Below are 23118 nucleotides of genomic sequence, written 5' to 3'. Positions count from 1 at the left end.
AGGCGACGGTTACCACTTTCCATCAGGTGGAACGTCAGCTTGTTTGCCATTCTAAGTTGTATAAAAAAAAACGAAACATCGTCCATTACAGTACAGTCCAATACAGTGTTGGTGAGGGCCTAGGACTCGTCTAAGGGCTAACACCACAAACTCAAGAAAATTCTGTCGTCAGAAGGGAGATTATAGTTTCCCTTCAGATATGTTTTAAAAATAAATATTGCACTAATAATTCTGGCGACAAATGTGGACTTAACAGTAACACCCTGTATACTTACCATCATATCAGCCTTTGATCGTCCACTGCTGAACATAAGCCTCCCCTTGGGGGGTTCTGCCAGCAGTTGCCACGCTTGGCAGGCAAATTGGCAACCGCAGTTAGGCTTTGGAGATGTTTTAAGAGGGACGCTACTACCCATACCTCGCTCTCCCTTAGTCGCCTCTTACGACACCCACGGGAAAGGAATGGGTGGCTTATTCTATGCCGGGACCATGTGGTCATACTTACCATGTTTCTTGCAAATAAATAGTCATCCATTTAAAATGAAATAAAAGATATTTTAAATAACATTTTTATTAATTTATATATTTATATTTCTACATAATGCATAATATTAAATTTATGCGTGTACGTATTTACATTTCTCTGTCTACCTCGTAACTGGCTTCTAGTCAAGATAATGCTTTAATTTTTTTTAAATTTATATACTGCTTTTTGTAATACTGCGCATGTTTATATGCGGTCGATATTCAAAAGCATTGCATCTAATCCGTGTACCCTGAATATGCTGTAGCGAATTCCTTAGGGTACGGAGGGGGTCCTATTTTAGCGGACCCTTTGTACCCCTTAGGAATCTATCTGTGGTGAAACCTATGTGTTGTATAGGAACCCTGGGGTACTGAAGGGGCCTATTTTTTCTGGCCCTTGCGTTTGCGGTAGCAGACCCCTATAGTACTAGAGGAATCTCTTCGGACCCTTGCTATATTATACCGGAACCCTGGGGTACTAAAGGGGTCTACCTCTTGCGGACCCTCCGTATGTTGTAGTGGACCCCCTGCACGTGCTGGCGGAGGTTGGAGCCGTCCACAAACGACTTGTCGCACATGTCACACCGGTGTTTGCGGATGCCGCTGTGTACCTAGCAAAATACAAACACACATTTACCAGAGGGAGACTTTGTACAAAAGTCGATTGCTTGGGTACCTCTGTCCCATTCGTGTTTCAACCGTGAAGCGGTTGTGATTGCATGGCTGTGTTTCGGTTTGAAGGGTGGGATATGGTGTGAATTTACTGGGTACAGAGGAATAACACCTGATTCCTCAGGAATGGCAACGCATGGGGGGTATCATGGGTGAAACAGTATACTCTGTTATGTCCATGGTACTGCTCATGTCTATAGGCGACGGTTACCACTTTACATCAGGTGGGCCGTCAGCTTGTTTGCCATTCTAAGTTGTATAAAAAAAAATTGGTATCGACTCAGAGGGATCATTTCTCATAACCTGATCATGCCAATTATTATTTGTGGTCGGCGTAATATGGTTTTATCCATATTACAAAAAGGTTTGGCTTATAGTTTTACGACCGGCCGCCTGCCTGACGTCAACCCTCTTTGGGAATTAACCTCATAACCTAATGTTTTAATTAATTATTAATTTACTAAACGTGTTCTAAATCATGGACCGTACTTAGTTTTTATTTCTATACCATTTCTCTAGATGAAGTACAAATGGATAATGTATAGTATGGAGGGGGGGGGGGGGGAGGGGGGGGGAGAAGAGATTTTTAAGAGCCCTATTGCTAGCAATATATTCAACCAGCTCGACCTACCCGTGCTCCCCCTGGATACCATCGTGCTGAATTCCAAGCGTATTCATCACGATGGGCTAACTGACCCACCTTTTCATTCTCACCTATCATCCCTCACTGGTGACATGCTAAATCATTCTTACAGTAGAATCTCGATTATTCGAATCAAATAAAACTAAGCGTATTATGCATAATCGAAATTCCGGATAATCGATTCTAAAGTCAAAATAAACAATAATTAAATTTAAATATATTTTTTTATTATGTAAAGGGTTATACATACGTCATTTTGACAGTAGTATAAATATAATTGATTACATAATACCTATTTAACCAATTAATACATAATACTATTTCTAAATCGGTAATTAGAGCTGTGAATAATAAGTCCGGATAATCGAATATCCGGATAATCAAGATTCTACTGTATATGGTTAAATATACACTAACCATTTTCTTCATGTAAATAACAGAGGGAGACTTTGTACAAAAGTCGTTTGCTTGGACACCTCTGTACCATTCGTGTTTTTAAGAGAGAAAAAAAATACTTTTTGTTTGTACGGAATGAACTTAAAAATTATTTGATCGATTTTAGAATTTTCTTCATCTATAAAAAAATACAGCAGCTGATAACATGGAAGACTTGATGTGCAACTGCGATTCGTTGACAAGCATGCGTATGAGTCTACTGGGAACGGCTTATCCGGAGCCAGAGGACTATAAACATCTTAAACCGTGGGATATCGTTAGGGTAACACATAGGATCTATGAAATGATGGTATAAGGCAGGGGGAAGCACAATAGATCCCGATGGGTCGACGTGTAATGAATTAGCTGACCCCATACGCGAATATAAGATAACATCATGTTATTGCATCTTCTACCGAATTTATCATGGGGAGTGCTCTGAGGAATTGCTCGGATTGATACCTGCTGCTGATTTTCACCACCGTACAACCCGCCATAAACTAAAGTTCCATCTCAACCATCTGGACGAGTGGCGATCTTCCACCGTGCGTTTTTAAAGGCACTTTCTTCCACGCACAACCACTTTTTGGAATCAACTTCAACAGCAGCAGTATTTCTGAACCGATACGACAACATAACTTTCAAGAAAAGAGCATATTCCTTTTTAAAAGGCCGACAGCACACTAGCAATGTCTTTGGTGTTGTGGGTGATCTAGGCCGGCGGTAGTCACTTACCATCAGGTGAGTCACATGCATGTTTGTCATGTTTGTTGTAAAAAAACGGACTGCAGAAGAGTCGTGCGAACCCGGAGCGGGTCGCTAGTGGCACTGACCTGCTTGTGTCGGAAAAGGTTGGTCTTGTTGCTGTAAAGGTTGCCGCAGACGCGGCAGGCGTGGCGCCGCGCGAGGTCGTGCCGCGTGGCGTGCTTGTCGCGCGTCTGCTTGGTGCGGAAGGTCTTGTCGCACGCGTCGCACGCGAACGGACGCTCGCCGCTGTGCGACCGCGCGTGCGACACCAGCGAGCCCACGCACTGTCGACACGGGGGACAACGATAACACGCATGCCGACACGGGGAAAGGTTAGGGGACGACGAGAACACGAGATATTAGGGGACAAGGAGAACACACACTGGGGGTACGGGTGAAAAACGATAACACGCACTGGAAATAAGGAAGGACGTTAGGGAACAATCACAAAACGCACGGGGACACGGCGGGACAACGAGAACACGCACTGGGGACACGGAGAGACGTTAGAGGACAAAAAGAACACGCACTGGGGATACGAGGAGAATGTTAGGGGACAATGAGAATACACACAAGGGAGTAAGGTGAGGACGTTACAACGAAAACACGTACTGGGGGCACGGGGGACGTTAGCGGATAACGAGAACAGGCATTGGAGACATTAGGGGATAAAGAGAACACGCACTGGGGACACGGGGTGAACGTTAATGTGCGCATTAACTATAACTCATGCTTTGAGAGACAGAAGAAACATTAGGAGTTAACAAATTCAAGCAATGAGGAATAAAGTGGGAACAGTAGGGTAGAACGAGCCCACATATTAGGTGATATAGAAAGAACGTTAGAAGATAAACTCATGTGCTAGAGGACACGAGGGCAAGATTAGGAGACGAGTTACGCATTGGAGGACACAGCGGGAACATTAGAGGACGAGTCCATGCACTGGTGGACACGGGGGGAACGTTAGGGGACAACAAGTTGCAACATATTCTATAATTAACGTTTTAGTTCACTACTACCTTAGTAAATTTAGAGTATCCCATGGAAGGCAAAAGGAAAAGAGGCAGACCCTTCATAAGATGGGACAATGACATCAGGGAAGTGGCAGGAGTGGGTGTCGTAAGTGGCGACTAAGGGAGAGTTAAGGATGGGCAGCGGCGTCCTTCTTAAAACATCACACAAGCTTAACTGCTGTTGCTGACCCGCCTGCCAACCGTGGCAACTACTGGCAAAATACCCCAATAGTGGGAATCCTACGTCCAGCAGTGGACAGTTAATGGCAGAAATAAAAATAATAATAATAACAAACAAGACTCACATTGAAAGTCCTGCCGCAGGTCTCGCAAAGCAGATGGCGGCTGCCGGCCAGGCGGTACGGTATACCGGGGTGCGCCTTCACGAAGTGGTGGTACAGGCTCGACGAGTGGGTGAAGTGCTCTCCACACTGCAGGTCAACAATAAATAGGAAAATTTAATTAAACAACAAAAAAAATAAAACAAAAAACAATAAACTGTGTTGTGATCATTTTGTGTTACTATGGCACACGCGTGAAAGAAGAAAAAAGTTACTTGTTTCATATATTTTGCTTTTTCTTTTTGTATATGCTTTCTTTCATCTCTTTCTACTATGTATGTTTGTATTGTTATTTGTGTGCTGTAAGTAATGTAAATAAATTATCTATCTATGTATAAACTTAATGTACAAAAAAATTTTATGCAACTTAGAATAGCAAACTAGTCTATAGACATGAGCAGTACCGTGGACATAACAGAGTGTACTGTTTCGCCCATGATACCCTCCACCAGTTGCCATTCCTGATTCCTCTGTTCCCTGTAAATTCACCGCCATATCCCACCCTTCAAACCGAAACACAGCCATGCAAACACAACTGCTTCACGGTTGAAACACGAATGGGACAGAGGTACCCAAGCAAAGAGGAAGAAGAAACGCGATGAACAAGACGCCCAATCTCAGTTTGATGAAGTTAAAAATCAAAATATCTAAATAGATGAATATTTTTATTTTAAATTTGGACCAATTCGGCCAAGTTTGGTATAATTTGACCTAGTTCGATCTAATTTGACCAAGTTCAATCCAATTTAACCAAGTTCAATCCAATTTGACCAAGTTCGATCCAATTTGACCAAGTTTGATCCAATTTGACCAAGCTCAATCCAATTTGATCAAGTTCGATCCAATCTGACCAAGTTTGATCTAATTTGACCAAGTTCAATCCAATTTGACCAAGTTTGATCCAATTTGACCAAGTTTAATCCAATTTGACCAAGATCGATCCAATTTGACCAAGTTCGATCCAATTTGACCAAGATCGATTCAGTTTGGCCAAGTTTGATCATTGAATTAGAATTAGATTTTATTTATTTGCTGAAATAAGGTACATTTTTATATGTTACATAATATAAATATAATTTACAATTGAATTTTTAATTCTTAATAGACATTTATTATTGTTTTGTTCCAACCACAAAGTATGTGAAGCCTTACCTCGCTACACTTCAAGTCCTTCACCCTGTCTCCCCCCCTCTTGGGCTCTTTATGGGAGTGCTGTTCCAGCATCTCTCTAGTGTCAAACTGTTCACCGCAAACTGTACAGCCTATGCTGAAATCAAGGAAGATTTTTAACAAATTTATACATGAACACCACAGGGGATATACTGTGACGCCTTTGGTAAATTTCTATTAGGACAAGTTAGCAAGGGGCGTCCATAAGCAACGGTAATCGCTTTACCATCAGACTCTATATGCGTTTGTCATTATTGTAGTACAAAAAATCTTTTACATAGCAATTGCTTTGTCACTTGTAAATTTTAACAGGCATATAAAAAATGTAGGTAGTATATTCATTTATTTTAACGTTTATTATATAAGTAGGTAGGTATTATATTTATTTATAGTGTATGTATAAAAATGTAACCAAACTGTACTGGAATCAATATCAATAGGAGCGCCCAGTAACTACGTGCGAGCACGTCGACGGCAAAATTCGATGAAAATCCATTACGAAGAACAGAGTTTAAGCGGCCCCCTATCTCTCGCATTGAAACTACTCGATGATATTTTGAGCCAGTATTTGTTCGCAATGGATGTATTTGCCTCCAACATGGCGAGTCTCGTCGAGTGACCACAGAGTGTTTGTGTTCAACTTTCTTGTTTGAGTTAAATCTTTTTATATTATTTTTGTTTATTATTTTAGTGTAATATACCTTTTTATATGTTATTGTCAATGCTTTCCTGTCATTGCGTATTGGAAGACTTTTATATTTGGATGTAATAAATAAATAAATAATTTATTACATATTTTAATATTTCATTTAACTGTATATTTGTTTATGTATTAATAGTTGTAGCACTTCAGCTGCCCGCTAACGAGAAAACTTGGGTTGACTGGAAGAATCTAGAGATAAATCCATTGAAAATCTTTATAAAATTTTGTTATAATGGATATATTTATAAAGAAAGATTGGGCCACCCCTTCCTTATCCGAAAATGTTTTAAGAGGCGACTAAGGGACGACGAGGGATGGACAGCAGCGTCCCTCTTAAAACATCTCTAAAGCCTAACTGCGGTTGCCAACTCGCCTGCCAAGCGTGGCAAATACTGGCAGAACTCCCCTTATGGGGAAGGCTTATGTCCAGCTGTGGACAATTATCGGCTGAAATAATATTAAAAAAATATATAAAAAAAAAATCTAGTCAGAACTTACATGGACTTGGCGGCGTCCGCGTGTCTGGGCGTGGTCAGCACGTGCCGCGTGTAGACATTCCGCGACGCGAACACTATGTCGCACTCCTCACACCTGGTGCCCTCCTTGTCGCTCACGCACTGTTCCTGAGATCACGGTTTTTTACAACACACGAGTCAATCGACATCAGAGGGAGACTTTGCACAAAAGTCGTTTGCTTGTGCACCTCTGTCCCATTCGTGTTTCAACCGTGAAGCAGTTGTTTGCATGGCTGTGTTTCGGTTTGAAGGGTGCGATATGGCGTGAATTTACTGGGTACAGAGGAATAACACCTGAGTCCTCAGGAATGGCAACGCATGGGGGGTGTCACGGGCGAAACAGTACACTCTGTTATGTCCATGGTACTGCTCATGTCTATAGGCGACGGTTACCACTTTACATCAGGCGGGACGTTAGCTTGTTTGCCATTCTAAGTTGTATAAAAAAAAACTTGCGACTACCAACACTCGAACATTAACCGCCTCTACTACTACCATCACTTCCATTTTCCGTAACATATCAACCAATATTTGTCCACGCACGTTTTGCGGCACGTGTATCGTGTTTAGTTTATTTTAATATCGTGTGCTGCTGACCAAGGATGCTGCGAATTCCCTGAACAGCAAAGCGCACGAACATCTATCCTGACGCAACTCCGCATAAAAGATGGGCTCTCGACAGTCCGCTATCGGAGGATTCTTGGATACTTCGGTCATATTGCTTGGCGACAGTCCGACAGTATGGACAAGCTAATGGTTGTAGGAAAGATAGGGGGGAAAAGACCACGCGGACGATCGCTTAGTCGATGGTCGAACCAAGTAACCGCCGTTACGGGACTGTCAATTGTAGCTGCCCTGCGAGAGGCTGAAGACCGTGCGAAATGGAGTAACATCATAAGAGAGGCAACAGACACATTTCAAGGAGACGACCTTCAGTAATGAAGTGGACGGAGAGAGAGGGAGTGTTTTTTTGGATGGGTTAAAATGGTATGGTATCCCCGCCCGCGCTAATGGGATACGCCGGCGAGCACCAGTGAAGGGTGATAGATGAGAATGAAAACAGGCCAGTTAGCACATCGTGATGAATTCATCAGGAATTAACCATGATAGTTTCCAGGGGGAACAGCGAGGAGGTCGACTGGTTGGGCATATTGCTAGCAATGGGATTCTCAGTCTCCATTACTAACAATCCCTTTCCCCCCCCCCCAGAGAGAGTGTTCAGTTGATACCTTGTGCGCGACAGTCTTGTGCTGCCTGAGTCCATTGGCGCTGACGAAACTCCTGGCGCAGACGCTGCAGATGTGCGGCGACGGGTGCAGCAGCCGCAGGTGACTCAGCAGGGTCGTGTGCTTCCTGTCAATATTTATTTATTTATTTATAGGATCACCAACATAAGATACAGCGAAACATTTCAATACAATACGAGGTCTGTCCGGAAAGTTCGTATAAAAGTGTTCTGGAATGCGAGAGAGAGAGAGAGAGTGGGGAGGCCAGGTAAGCGCAGGACCCCTTCCTTATGTCCCTAACAATGCTTCAGTTCTGGTCTGACCGCCGTGCGGTGAAACTGGCTTGTCACGCCATCTGTGAAGTTACCTCTTAACGAAACCCCGTCGGCATGGAGCCCGCTTCCGTTGAAGAGCAGCGCGTCGTAATCAAGATTCTCTCGAAACTCGGCAAGAATGGCCGTGAAATTTTTGCCGATCTCAGAACAGTTTATGGGGATGATGCTGTGAAGGAACCAACCGTCCACAAGTGGCTAAAAAGATTCAGAGAGGGCCGAGAAAGCGTTCAAGATGACCCACGTTCAGGACGTCCTTCCACTTCACATTCCGACGAACACAGGCCAGACAGTTGATGGAAAATTCTACGTCGATGTGCTCAGACGCCTCAAAGCTCGTGTGGCAGATTCGAGTTCGTCCAGAATTGGCGCGAGAGGGGCGTTGGATTCTTCACCACGACAATGCCCCTGCCCACACCTCTCTTGTTGTTCGTGAGTTTTTGAGTAAAAATTCCATTACGGTGACCGAACACCCCTATTCGCAGGATTTGGCCCCGTGTGACTTCTTCTTGTTCCCAAAAACCAAATTGGTACTTCGGGGGCGGCATTTGGGGGACATAAATGAGATAAAAAAAGCTACGACGGGGCAGCTGAGAAACCTACAACCAGAGGACTTTCAAGGAGCCTTCTCACAGGGAACAAGTGCATTATGTCACAGGGGGAGGACTTTGAAGGGGATAAAATTGATTTACCTGAATAATTGTAAAATAAAATTTTTAAAAATTTTATACGTACTTTCCGGACAAACCTCGTACACTGGTGGATTAGATCTAACTGTTCTTACATTTATAGGCGACCACAACGTGCCTTGTGTTTGATAAACATTAAAATGGAATTAAACCAGAGGGAGACTGTACAAAAGTCGATTGCTTGGGTACCTCTGTCCCATTCGTGTTTCAACTGTGAAGCAGTTGTGTTTGCATGGCTGTGTTTCGGTTTGAAGGATGGGATATGGCGTGAATTTACTGGGTACAGAGGAATAACACCTGAGTCCTCAGGAATAGCAACGCATGGTGGGTGTCATGGGCGAAACAGTATACTCTGTTATGTCCACGGTACTGCTCGTGTCTATAGGCGACGGTTACCACTTTCCATCAGGCGGGCCGTCAGCTTGTTTTCCATTCTAAGTTGTATAATACCAAATACATATAGATATATTTATAAATACAGGTCTGTACGTACCTAAAACTCATCTGGCAATGTTGGCACGTGTGCACCACGCCCTCGTGCCAGCTCTGGTGTTTCCGGGCTTGTGCCCTGACAGACAAACAGACAGGTTGGTTAGTTCCATCATCATGGATCGATAGGGAGATATGTAACATCTTGTGTCTCAAGTTTTTAATAAATAAATAGCTGAATTAACAATTTGCACTTTGTCATGTTGACTGGACTCTTTTAGAGATAAGTTCGCCTTTGTTAACATTGTTTGTAATTGTTTTATTTATAAAATTTATAGATAAATAGATAGACAGATACTCTTTATTGTTTCCTCCAAAAGGTTACAATAGTAAACTTATTATAGATACAAACAATTACAAGAAATAATCACAATGAGAAAACAATGGGCAACCTTATTGCTAAGAGCGATCTCTTGCAAGCAATGGATTGTGCTCAGAGGAATTGTTCAATATGATGCCCACAGCCACTTCCTACCATCGTAAGGCTCGTCATCGACAGGGAGTTTATCCTCATGTCCTACAGCCTCAATGGTCGCGTACAACGCGGTTTCAGAGATGTTTCCTTCCACGAACACTCAGGTTGTGGTATGAGCTCCCTGCCGAGGTTTTCCCGAGAGACTACAGCATGGGGTTCTTCAAAAGGGGGGTAAAGAGGTTTCTTCAGGGTCGGCAACGCGCGCGTAATACCTCAGGTATTGCAGGCGTTCATAGGCTACGGTAACCGCTTACCATCAGGTGGGCCGTATGCTTGTTTGCCACCTCAGTGGTATAAAAAAAAATCTTTTTAATGCGTAAACACTCATTTATTTAATAATACGTCAAGATACATTGTGTGCGTAAGTATATAGAACACTGATAAAAACACGAGTCAATTTGACAATTAGCTGACAAAAAGTTGAGCCGTTTTTGAGGCTCGATGCTCTATCTATATAACCTAAGGTTAGGAGTTTTTTTTTGATGGGTGAAAATGGTATGGTAACCCCGCCTGCGCTAACGGGATACGCTGGCGGAGCACCAGTGAAGGGTGATAGATGAGGATGAAAACAGGCCAGTTAGCCCATCATGATGAATTCATCAGGAATTAACCATGATAGTTTCCAGGGGGAACCGCGAGGAGGTCGACCTGGTTGGGTATATTGCTAGCAATGGGATTCTCAGTCTCCATTACTAACAATCCCTCTCCACCCAAGCTTAGTAGTTAGAGGTACTCACTTGCTGTAGGTGACGAAGGAGCAACTCTTGCACGTGTACTTGGCCGTATGGTTGGAATCCCTGTGCGTCCGATGCAGTTTCGACGTCGCACACCGTATGTTGCAAATCCTACATACATACTCGCCGGCTGATGGCTGAAAATTTATAATATTTATTTATTTATTTAACTCTTTATTGCATCATAAATAAAAATATACAATGACAAGTGAATAGATCAAGTGAAATACAGTAACATAAATACAGATTGAAATATACACATAAAGGTACAAGAGGCGGTCTTATCGCTAGGGCGATCTCTTACAGACAACATTTGGTTATTCCTAATACAACATTAACATAGTAAGATTACATTGGTCGCGTGGTCCCGGCATAGAATAGGCCATGCCTTCCTTTTTTTTATACTACTTAGATTGGCAATCAAGCTGACGGCCCACCTGATGGAAAGTGGTAACCGTCGCCTATAAACATGAGCAGTACAGTGGACATAACAGAGTATACTGTTTCGCCCATGATACATCCTATGCGTTGCAATTCCTGAGGACTCGGGTGTTATTCCTCTGTACCCTGTAAATTCACGCCATATCCCACCCTCCAAACCGAAACACAACTATGTAAATAACTGTTTCACGGTAGAAACACGAATGGGACAGAGGTACCCAAGCAATCGACTTTTGTACAAAGTCTCCCTCTGGTCTTCCGTGGGTGTTGTAAGAGGCGACTAAGGGAGGGCGAGGGATGGGCAACAGCGTCCCTCTTAAAACATCTCCAAAGCCTAACTGCGGTTGCTAATCCACCTGCCAAGCGTGGCAACTATGTATGGGGGCTATCATGTGCGAAACAGTATACTCTGTTATGTCCATGGTACTGCTCATGTCTATAGGCGACGGTTGCCACTTTCCATCAGGTGGACCGTCAGCTTGTTTGCCATTCTAAGTTGCATAAAAAAAATTACAGTAAAATGTTGTGACGTGAGTACGGATGGGTTACAGGTAGATTTCTCTTTCATGCAAAAACTAATAAACGGATTTGGATAAAATTTGGTGCACGGATAGGACATATGTCTACTTTTTACTCCATAGTCAATACCTCGATACATGGATCGAAGCATTTGGCGTTCCATTGTTTCTGCCTACCCTAATGGGAGACAGGCGTGACAGATATGTATGTATGTATGTATGTAGTCCATACCTCGTGTTTCAACTTGTGAGTGTCCAATAACTTCTGCTCTTTGAATCCCCTATAGCATATCTCACACTTGTACTCGGCCTTCACGTAGCCATCATCAGACCTCCTCCTGTAGAACTCCTCCAGCTGCTCCTCCTCAGTCAAATACATTTGCACGTTGAAGTCATTCTCCAGATCCTTCAGGGGCTTGTACCGTTTGTCCAGCTTGAATAACAGCTGCTTATCTTTGGCCGTTAAGCTTGGCTTCTCTGTAGTGTTTAAAATGTAAAATTTAGACTAGAGGTGGCCCACCGGTCGTTAGCGGGGGGGAAGGGATTGTTAGTAATGCGGACTACCACTCCCAATGCTAGCAATGTACCCTGTCAGGTCGACCACCACGCGGTTCTCCCTGGAAACCATCGTGGTTAATTCTTGCGGAATTTATCACGATGGGCTAACTGATCTGCTTCATCCTCACCTATCACGCCTCACTGGTGCCTATGGGGGGCCTGTATTTTAAAAACAAACTCGGACGATGCCGGGTGGTTCGCTAGTCACTACATAAAATAATAAGTACATACATACATACTACTATACTACATAGTATAAAACAAAGTCGCTGACGCTGTCTGTAAGTCCCTATGTATGCTTAAATCTTTAGAACTACGCAACGGATTTTGATGCATTTTTTTTTAATAGATAGAGTGATTCAAGAGGAAGGTTTATATGTATAATACATGCATAATATAGTTTCTTTTTACAACACAGGGGGCAAACGAGCATGCGGCTCACCTGATGGTAAGTGACTACCGCCGCCCATGATCACCCACAACACCAGCGGCATTGCAGGTGTGCTGCCGGCCTTTTAAAAAGGAATATACTCTTTTCTTGAAGGTTATGTTGTCGTATCGGTTCGGAAATACTGCTGCTGGAACTTGATTCCAAAGAGTGGTTGTGCGTGGAAGGAAGTGCCTTGAAAAACGTACGGTGGAGGACCAATGATTGGGATGAAACTTTAGTTTGTAATGGGTTGTACGATGGTGAAAATCAGCAGCAGCTATCAATCCGAACAATTCCTCAGAACACTCCCCATGATAAAATCGGTAGAAGATGCACGGATAGTGGAGGAACACTGATAAATTTAGAGGTTTCTAATGTGATGTAATGTGCGCCCGTGCGAAGCCGAGGCGGGTCGCTAGTATAGAATAAAACCCCACCTTTTATTTGTCTCAACAGTTTCCTTCTCTTGTGTAAACTCAGTTTATCTATATTTAATTCTTCTATTCTGTCCTTCTTCTGTTTTACTTTCTGCTTCCCCTTCTTTTTGCTCACTTCTATATTCGTCTCCAGGGAACCTTTTAATTCAGGCATGACGTCTGGAACCTGTGGCACAAGTAATATTAGATCAAAAAAAAACTGAATTCTTAAAATTCTAAAGTTGGGGCAAAACCAGTTATTTTCATTTAAAAACAGAACTAGTTGACTAATTTTGAAAAAAAAATTTTACACGACCAATCTGTAAGTATGTCCTTTCAGATAAAGAAAGAATCTTCCAAATCGGTCCACAACTGACCGAGTTATGAGGTGGCAAACATGAAAAGGACATACAACCGAATTCAGTACCTCCTTATGACGTCAGTCGAAATTCCAAATATAGATAAATTGATTTTTAATTCCATAAAATATTAAATTAACATAATAAATTAAATATTAAATTAACATATAGAAAATGGATGATGTTTGTAAAAGATAGAAGGCTTTTGATACGATTTTTTATTTTTATTTTTTTATTTAAATTCACAAATTTTAAATTCAAAATATATACATAAAAAAAAATATTAAATAACTCATATTGAAAATAATTTAAGAAATGACGTACAAAATGATGTTTCCCATACCGGGAATCGAACCCGAGCCTCCTGGGTGAAAGCCAGGTATCCTAGCCACTAGACCATATGGGATATAAAGAATAAATTGAAATTTACGTAAACAGTCGGAACAGACTGAATAATGTGATAAAAAAAAAAAACAACGGAATCGATGACATCATTCTTTTTGAAGTTGGTGAATAAGAAGAGAATAATTATATTTATAATGAGTATATATTTTGCTTTAAATGGAACAAAACATATCATGGGCGAAACAGTATACTCTGTTATGTCCATGGCACTGCTCATGTCTATAGGCGACGGTTACCAGTTTCCATCAGGTGGACCGTCAGCTTGTTTGCCATTCTAAGTTGTATAAAAAAAAAAAAAGACAAAATATGTTTGGGAACCCCTCTAAAGTCTAGTCTAGAAGATAAAAAAAAACTAAAATCTTTACTTACAATATTAATTTCTTCTTTTGTAAAAACAACTATGGGACTTAAGGACTCGAAAATATCGTCCGATAACTCTTCTTGAACGTCCGTTTTCAATTCTAGCTCGTTGGCTTCGATATCCTTCACTCTATCACATTCTTCTTCTTCGTTCTCCACTTTGAGGCTCTTCTCCGGATCATCGGGCGAGTTCTCATCAATTTTCATGTATGAAATGTACATTTCTGTGTTGATGTTATTGCTTAATATCTCTGCATCATTCATATTTCTGTATATAACAGTTTTATTTAGATTCTCTATCCAATAATTTAAAGATGGGGATGAAAATGTACTGAGGGATGATACCTGCAATTGTAGAATTCACACCATAATAATAATATCTTAAACTTGTCTTTAGGGGGGAAAGGGGTTGTTGGTAATGGAGACTGAGAATCCCATTGCTAGCAATATACCCAACCAGGTCCACCTCGCGGTTCCCCCTGGAAGCTATCATGGTTAATTCCTGTTGAATTCATCATGATGGGCTAACTGGCCTGTTTTCATTCTCATCTATCACCCTTCACTGGTGCACCGCCAGCGTATCCCGTTAGCGCAGGCGGGGTTACCATACCATTTTCATCCAATAAAAAAAAAACCTTGTCTTTATCAGTCATCCTCTCCCCATCCTTATCCCATTTATTATATGGGGTTGGCGTAATATGTTTTTTATCCATACTACAAAAAGCTTGGCTTATAGTTTTACGACCGGCCGCCTGTCTGACGTCAACCCTCTTTGGGAATGCATTTGTTGGTGGTTTCCGCCACTTACGGTATGGAGGAAAGGATTGAGGAAAAAAGGATGGGTACATCGGAAATGCGTAAAGGAAATTGGTAAATAGGAGAAATAAGTAGGAAGGAAAGAAGGGGCACTGCAGTTGCGGAAAGGACTGGGACACTGCAGCGGCTCGGGAGGCCAGGGTCACATACCCGTATGTCTTCATTCTAGAATTGGACAGATTTCTAGAGAAGGACACTCTTGACGCAATGACCTGATCCTTGTCTCTATCAGTACTGTATTATAAAAAGAAAAATTATGGCTGAATGATCCATCAACACACAGTTGGAACTACTAAAGTTAAAATTATTTATTTAAAAGTGTAAAACTTTATTTTTTAGCATTTTTTAAAATAATAAATACAGTAAATATTAATGAGAAGTGGGAAATAATGTTAAAGAACTATAGTTTAGATAATAAAAAAAATTACCTTTTGCCCCGAATCGAAACACTGCCGTATTTTCTCCTGGGAGCTGCTGCATTTCTTTTTGAAATTGTAAAACTTCTTCAATAAATAAGCACAAATGGAGCACAGCTGTAATGAGCTGTTAGAAATGTCCATCTGTAATAAAATTAATTTTATTTACTGTTTTTTTTTTTATACAACTTAGAATGGCAACAAGCTGACGGTCCACCTGATGGAAAGTGGTTACCATCGCCTATACACATGAGTAGTACCATGGACATAACAGAGTATACTGTTTCGCCCATGATACTCCCCATGCATTGCTATTCCCGAGGACTCAGATGTTATTCCTCTGTACCCTGTAAATTCATACCAGATCCCACCCTTCAAACTGGGGGGGAAAGGGATTGTTGGTAATGGAGATTGAGATTCTCCTATTACTAGCATTATACCCAACCAGATCGACCTCCTCACGGTTCTCTCTGGAAACTATCATGGTTAATTCCTGATGAATTCATCATGATGGGCTCACTGGCTTGTTTTCATTCTCATCTATCACCCTTCACTGGTGCTCCGCTGGCGTATCCCGTTAGCGCAGGCGGGGTTACCATACCATTTTCACTCATAAAAAAAAACCCTTCAAACTGACACAGCCATGCAAACACAACAGTTGAAACACGAATGGGACAGAGGTACCCAAGCAAACGGCTTTTGTACAAAATCTCCCTCTGGTAGAATGTATGTTTATAATTTTATATACAAAACAAGCAGAATGCTTGGCATTCCAGACAAGCATCTGTGGTTTTTGATATGCCTTTTATAAATTGGTTTTAAGAAAAAATAAATAGTAATAGTTCCTTATTCTTATCTATATCGACCATCATCACAGCTTTTACTGTCTATAGCTGAACACAAGTCTCTCCTTTAAGGGGTTTTGCAGTAGTTGCTATGCTTGGCAAGCGGGTTGGCAACTGCAGTTTTTCTTTTTTTTTTCTCAAACACGGTAAAGTCCAGGATGTTATATTAGTCAAAGAACATTCATGCTTAGCTAACAAGGTGATAGCATGCAAATATACATTTAAGATTAACAATCAACATTTTGTATAATAATGAGTAGGGATAATATTTATATTATTATATGTACTGCATCTCCCATATCTAGAATTAACAAAAAATTTTTCATGGTGCCTCCTACCAAATTGTTTATAATTACTCCTCTCCATCCAAAGGTTACCTGCAAGAGATCGTTCTTAGCGATAAGGCCGCCCATTGTTTTCTCACTGTAATTATTTCTTGTAATTGTTTGTATCTATAATAAGTTTACTATTGTAATCTTTTGGAGGAAACAATAAAGAGTATCTATCTATCTATCTATTCTTTAAATAGTGCAATACATAGTATATAAATAAAAATGAATATGGAAAATATATATATATACATATATATATATATATATATATATATATATATATATATTATTATTATTAGTTATCTTCATTAATACAATATAAATACTCTTAAAGACACATCAAGACAAGAGGTAGAAATACCAACTTTAGAATTCTAATTTTATGTGAAAAAAAAATTTATGTGTGTGATAAATTCATTATCTACTTTTTTTTAAAGTAAATATTTATTTATTATACAAAAGTACTTACGGTTTCATCGCATAACTCTCTGTAAAACTCAGACAAATAGTTGCGTTTATTAAAACTGTACAATTTCCCATCAATTTTCAAGCATACTACACAAATATTAATTAAATCCATTTTATTTTATTGTTCCTTAGGACAGTTTTATTTCATTTCTTATATCGATTCTTTATTATTTTAAATATTATAATTATAAACTTAATTTATTTAGTTTTACATTTTTTTTAATTATATTATTTAACTTTATATATATTTTTTTAATTATTTATATAATTTATATAAGTTTTTAATATTTATTTACAAAAAAGACTTCAAATAGCCGTAAAAGAAAACCGAGAACAAAAGCTACATTTATGACATTTGTAAGTATTTTGACATTTAACAATGAGAATACCGGTACTTCTTTATCTATGACAAAAACAACTAGATTGAGATCTCAGAAGAATTAAACTACCTATTTAAATATCTGGAAGACACTACTTAAATGAGACTGAACTGGACGATTTGTGCTGTCCTCCTGGTATGGTAGGTAAGTGTAGGAAAAAATAAACAATAATACGTCACAATGCGACTTACACGACCGCCCGCTCGTACGTCATCCAGAGGACGGCTAGAGTCTAAACTTTAATGAGTACGTTACATCCTGAACAATGTCAGGTAACGAGTTAAAAAGTTAACAACAATTTTTCTAAAAATAAAGAAAGAGATAAAACTAACATTATAACTATGAGGTTTATTTGAACTGAAGCACTTGGTGTTCCATTGTTTCTGCCTTTCCTTTGGTCTTCTATAATAGGCGATAGGTGGAGGAATAATGGATTGTTTAAAATGGGGATTAGTAGCTCCAGGTCTGCCTCTTTGCGGTTCTCCCTGGAAACTATGGTGTTCTATTCTAAGTGAATCCATCACGATAGGCTAATTGACTTGCCTTTTCATTGCCATCTATCATCTTTCACTGGTACCCCGCCAGCGTATATAGTTAGTTTTTTTTTATACCACTGAGGTGGCAAACAAGCATACGGCCCACCTGATTGTAAGTGGTTACCGTAGCTTATGAACACCTGCAATACCAGAGGTATTACGCATGCGTTACCGACCCTGAAGAAACCTCTTTACTCCCCTTTTGAAGAACCCAATGCTGTAGTCTCTTGGGAAAACCTCGGCATGGAGCTCATTTCACAACCTGAGTGTTCGTGGGTAGGTAGGTATGACCAAAGACATGATAGATATGTATATATGTATAATTAATAGTGTTATTTATTTTTTCTCATAGACCTAAGATATTAGGTACCTGTGTTCTATCTACGGTACTGACTGGCGGACTGTCTTTTTTTTTTACACAGCGATACTTGACAATTCATAGTGACAATCATCAAATTCCAGACAAATTATCATTTTAAAGACTAGGCAGCATGGTCTCCGACCTTAGCCTGTTCCACAATGGAACAAACGTACTAAAAAAAAAAAAGTGACAATCATCTAATGTTATTGTTATTTATAAATTCTAACCAATAATAGGAAATATAAAAAAAATTATATTGCAAATGAATAATTTAATAAAACAATAAATATAGTTTTAATAATATAATTAACATAACAATTACAAGTAAGTATTAATGTTTACTCTATACTTGATGAGGTTTTGTTGAAGTAGGTTTTATGTGTTTATATTATTTTATGGGGCCCAAACTTTTCTAGAATACTTTTTTTTTTATCTTACTTCCTCTCTGTCTAATGTTAAATAAAATAAAATATAGTTGTTTCGAGTGATCTTTATTATTTAAATAGATTAGGTTTATTCAAATCTTATGTAGACCTATAATTGCATTATTTTTAAAACTGTATTTTGAAGATTTCTTTCAAAAGTTTGATTATGTTATTTTACATACTTGCTGTATTTGCCAAAAAGAAGATGCAAATAATATAATTCTCCAAAATTAATAAATATCTTATGTAAATACACTATCAAGAGGTTTATTATTCACCATCATACAACCCGCCATAAACTAAAATTTCATCCCAACCATCTGGACGAGTGACAATCCTTCACTATGCATTTTTCAAGGCACTCTCTCCCACGCACAACCACTCTTTGGAATCAACTTCCAGCAGCAGTATGTCCAAACCGATACGACGATATAACCTTCAAGGAAAGGACATATTCCTTTTTAAAAGGCCGGCAGCACACCTGCAATGCCGTTGGTGTTGTGGGTGACCATGGGCGGCGGTAGTCACTTACCATCAGGTGAACCGCATGCTCGTTTGCTCCGTGTGTTGTAAAAACAAAAGTGGTAATCGTCGCCTATAGACATGAGCAGTACCATGGACATAACAGAGTATACCGTTTCTCCCATGATACCCTATGCATTGCCATTCCTTATTATTGATTCCATTGACTCAGGTGTAATTCCTCTGTACCCGGTAAATTCACTGCCATATGCTCCCCCTTCACACTTCAATTTACTTTCCATTATTTCTTTTATTTACCAATAAAGAGACCAACTGTTATTTATTCAATGGTATTACAAATATATATAGTTTGCCCTTTATAATATTAATATAAAAAAAGTCAAGTGACATTTTTTATTTTATTTTTTTTCAGAAAGAAATGACAGCCACATTAAAAATACATTTACAATTCGGTGGTGGAGCAGAGCTGTTGTTTGACAAAATAAAAAGGCGGGAAGTGGAGTTGCCAGTGTTGAAAAAGTATTTTCCCGATTGCCCGAAGGAGAAATGGACCATTAGGGAGTTATTGGTTTGGTTAAAAGATAACCTTTTGAGAGAAAGGCCAGAGTTATTTATACAGGCACGTATAATTTTTTTTTATACATAATAATGATGGTATCCTCAACATATCAGCCGTCAGCTGCCCTCTGCTAAACATATGCTTCTTCTATTGGAGGGTTTTGTTGATAGGTGCCATGCAGATGGGTTGACAACCAAAGTTAAGCTTTTGGTTATGTTTTAAGAGAGACTGCTGCCCATCTAGTAACCCTTAATTTCCCTTAGTCCCTTTATGATACCCATGGGAAAGAAAGGGATGCCCAATTCTATACTAGAACTATATGTCAAATGGTAATGAATTATATTTATAATGAGTATATATTTTGCCTGAAGTGGAACAAAACATATCATGGGCGAAACAGTATACTCTGTTATGTCCACAGTACTGCTCATGTCTTAGGCGAAAGTTAACACTTCCCATCAGGTGGGCCGTCAGCTCGTTTGCCATTCTAAGTTGTATAAAAAAAAACTGTCAGATGATTTGCCATTTCAAGCTATGTATACGTAACTTGATAAATAATAATTACGAGTGATTCCTTTATAACTTCTATATTTATTGTCTTATAAATTCTGCATCTTTATAATGCGTAAACACTCATTTTATTTATTAAATAAATACGTCAAGATACATTGTGTGCGTAAGTATATAGAACACTGACAAACGAGTCAGCTAATTTGAAAATTAGCTGACAAAAAGTTGACCTGTTTTTTAAAGCACTAGAGCATAGAGCTCCATTTATATAATCTTTTTTTTTTTATACAACATAGAATAGCAAACAAGCTGACAGCTCACCTGATGGAAAGTGGTAACCGTCGCCTATAGACATGAGCAGTACCGTGAACATAACAGAGTATACTGATTCACCCGTGATACCCTTCATGCGTTGCCATTCCTAAGGACATGTGTGCTTACTCAGTAAATTCACTGCCATATCCCACCCTTCAAACCGAAACACAGCCATGCAAACAAAACTGCTTCACGGTAGAAACACGAATGGGACAGAGGTGGCCAAGCAAACGACTTGTAAAAAGGCTCTCCCTGGTGACGTTTCATATATGTAAATATCTGTTGTACTCATACAACTGTATCGTTACATTTATTAATTGCCTTGCTTATTCCCTATATTGTATAATGCAAATAAAGTATACTCATTCATTCATCTCTTGATTTGTTCACAGGGTGATTCGGTCCGGCCTGGCATATTAGTGTTAATAAACGATGCAGATTGGGAGCTGTACGGCGAATTGGAGTATGAAATACAAGAAAATGACAACATCATGTTTATATCGACACTGCACGGTGGATGAATAAATTTTATACAAAAGTTTTGGTCATTTCATATCGGCCTTTAACTGCTCCACTGCTGAGCATAAGCCTCTCATTTGGGGGGTTTGTCAGTAGTTGCCACGCTTGGCAGGCGGGTTGGCAACCGCGGTTAGGCTTTAGAGATGTTTTTAGAAAGACGCTGATACCTATTCCTCGTCCTCCCTTAGTCGCCTCTCACGACATCCACGGGAAAGTAGTCTGTGGTACACGTGGTTGCCGTTTCCAATAATGTTCTTATGGTGACTCTATAGGGCAATTTAGTTTCTTGTTTTGTTTTGTTTTTTTTTTTACTATAAAATCATAACAATAGCAATAGAATAATCACAGAAACAATACCACTTATTGGATTCTATGTAGGCGTGACAGATATGTATGTATGTATATATGTATGTTATTGTATACGTTTTTTTATTGTTTGGTATATTAAGGTGGCCAACTATTTTTTTTATTAACAAAGAGTACCCTTTGCAAGTATTTCATAGGTGAAAAAAAAAAACGTTAAAAACTTCATTTTCTTTTTAAAAGTTTTTAACGTTTACCGTGACGCGCCCTCTAGTGGATCTAATAATAACATATCGAACAATTTATATAACCATAACGACTTTATTATTGATTACATATAGGATATTTAATATTTTTAAATGAATTTTTTTAAAGCCGGGGTTATACCCCCATATGTAAGCCTAGATGGTCGCGTACAGTGCGGTTTCAGTGATGTTTCCTCCCACGAACGTTCAGGTTATCGAATGAGCTCCCTGCCGAGGTTTTCCCAAGAGGCTACAGCATGGGGTTCTTAAAAAAAGGGGTAAAGAGGTTTCTTCAGGGTCGACAATGCACGTATCAAATAAATAACTGTAGGGTAATAGATTTATAAAGTAATTTAATTACGTAATTGTAACTTTACACGGTATATGATTTATTATTTAGCAATATAAAGGTTGTAAAGCTCTTGGTAATAAATAGAAATGAAGCACAAGTTCTCACAGTTAATTTAATTTAGATATCATACTATTAAATTATATATTTACTTATTTCACTTTATATTTGATATATAACAAATAATATAACATAAATACCCAACTTCTGTTAATTCATTGACACTTATTTAACTATAGCTTCTTTAGGACTTCCATCAACAATAATTGTGATATATTTTGTATAATGGCCACGTGGTTCACTATACTTGTTCACTCTTGATACGTCAGGGAGCTCCGCTCCGTTCAACGGTTGGACAAGAAGTGTCTCCCCACCCAAATGACAATCTTTTATATCTACAGAACCGAATTCGAGTGAACAAGTCAACGAGACCACGTGTTCTTACAATTTCATTACTTTTTATTCAAGTATCATGACAATAAATAATTATAAAATCAATTAAAATATAAATTAGTGTTCTATATACATTACAAGAATAATTTATTACCAAATTTGGTATAATAACAATTTTAACGTTTTATTATATTTAAAGTAGTTAGTCTGATTTTTATTAGTAAATGTAGGTACACATTTTGACACAAGATGTTTATGAAAATTAATATAATTTAAAATAAATATCTAACACGCGCGTAATGCGCCTGGTATAGCAGGTTTTGGCAGGCAGGTAACCGCTTACCATCAGGTGGGCCGTATGCTTATTTGCCACCTCAGTGGTATAAAAAAACCTTACTGGTCATTTGTCCGGTTCTAAAATATGGTATTTTTTTTTAATGGGTGAAAATGGTATGGTAACCCCGCTTGCGCCAACGGGATACGCTGGCGGAGCACCAGTGAAGGGCGATAGATGAGAATGAAAACAGGCCAGTTAGCCCATCATGATGAATTCATCAGGAATTAACCATGATAGTTTCCAGGGAGAACCGCGTGGCGGTGGACCTGGTTGGGTATATTGCTAGCAATGGGATTTTCAGTCTCCACTACTAACAATCCCTTCCCCCCC

General features: G+C 39.4%; 2 protein-coding genes and 1 non-coding gene across 3 annotated transcripts; 1 reads left to right on the top strand and 2 right to left on the bottom strand.

The window, feature by feature from the left end:
• Positions 1-560: 560 nt before the first annotated feature.
• Positions 561-17397, bottom strand: LOC113517919 (putative zinc finger protein 66). The gene is made up of 13 exons (XM_052892185.1): positions 17075-17397; positions 15441-15572; positions 14206-14541; positions 13094-13259; positions 11901-12145; positions 10713-10846; positions 9505-9579; positions 7994-8117; positions 6748-6872; positions 5529-5643; positions 4341-4466; positions 3109-3306; positions 561-1136 (listed from the first exon to the last, which is right to left on the bottom strand). The coding sequence occupies exons 1-13, from the start codon at positions 17183-17185 to the stop codon at positions 1014-1016; spliced, it is 2010 nt and encodes a 669-aa protein (XP_052748145.1). The 5' UTR covers positions 17186-17397; the 3' UTR covers positions 561-1013.
• Positions 13766-13837, bottom strand: Trnae-uuc (transfer RNA glutamic acid (anticodon UUC)). Its single transcript has one exon. It is a non-coding gene; the product is annotated as a tRNA-Glu (tRNA).
• Positions 17398-18474: 1077 nt separating the features above from the next.
• LOC113517921 (ubiquitin-related modifier 1 homolog) lies at positions 18475-21182 on the top strand. Its single transcript, XM_052892188.1, has 3 exons — positions 18475-18674; positions 19671-19877; positions 21035-21182. Exons 2-3 carry the CDS (start codon positions 19677-19679, stop codon positions 21161-21163), a joined length of 330 nt encoding a protein of 109 aa, XP_052748148.1. The 5' UTR covers positions 18475-18674; positions 19671-19676; the 3' UTR covers positions 21164-21182.
• The last annotated feature ends 1936 nt before the right edge of the window (positions 21183-23118 follow it).

Source organism: Galleria mellonella, unplaced genomic scaffold, assembly GCF_026898425.1.
Source record: "Galleria mellonella isolate WM207_F2 unplaced genomic scaffold, CSIRO_AGI_GalMel_v1 utg150, whole genome shotgun sequence".
Lineage (NCBI taxonomy): Eukaryota > Metazoa > Arthropoda > Insecta > Lepidoptera > Pyralidae > Galleria > Galleria mellonella.
The sequence above is the reverse complement of the archived record's forward strand: the minus strand, read 5'-3'. Positions and strand labels throughout refer to the sequence as shown.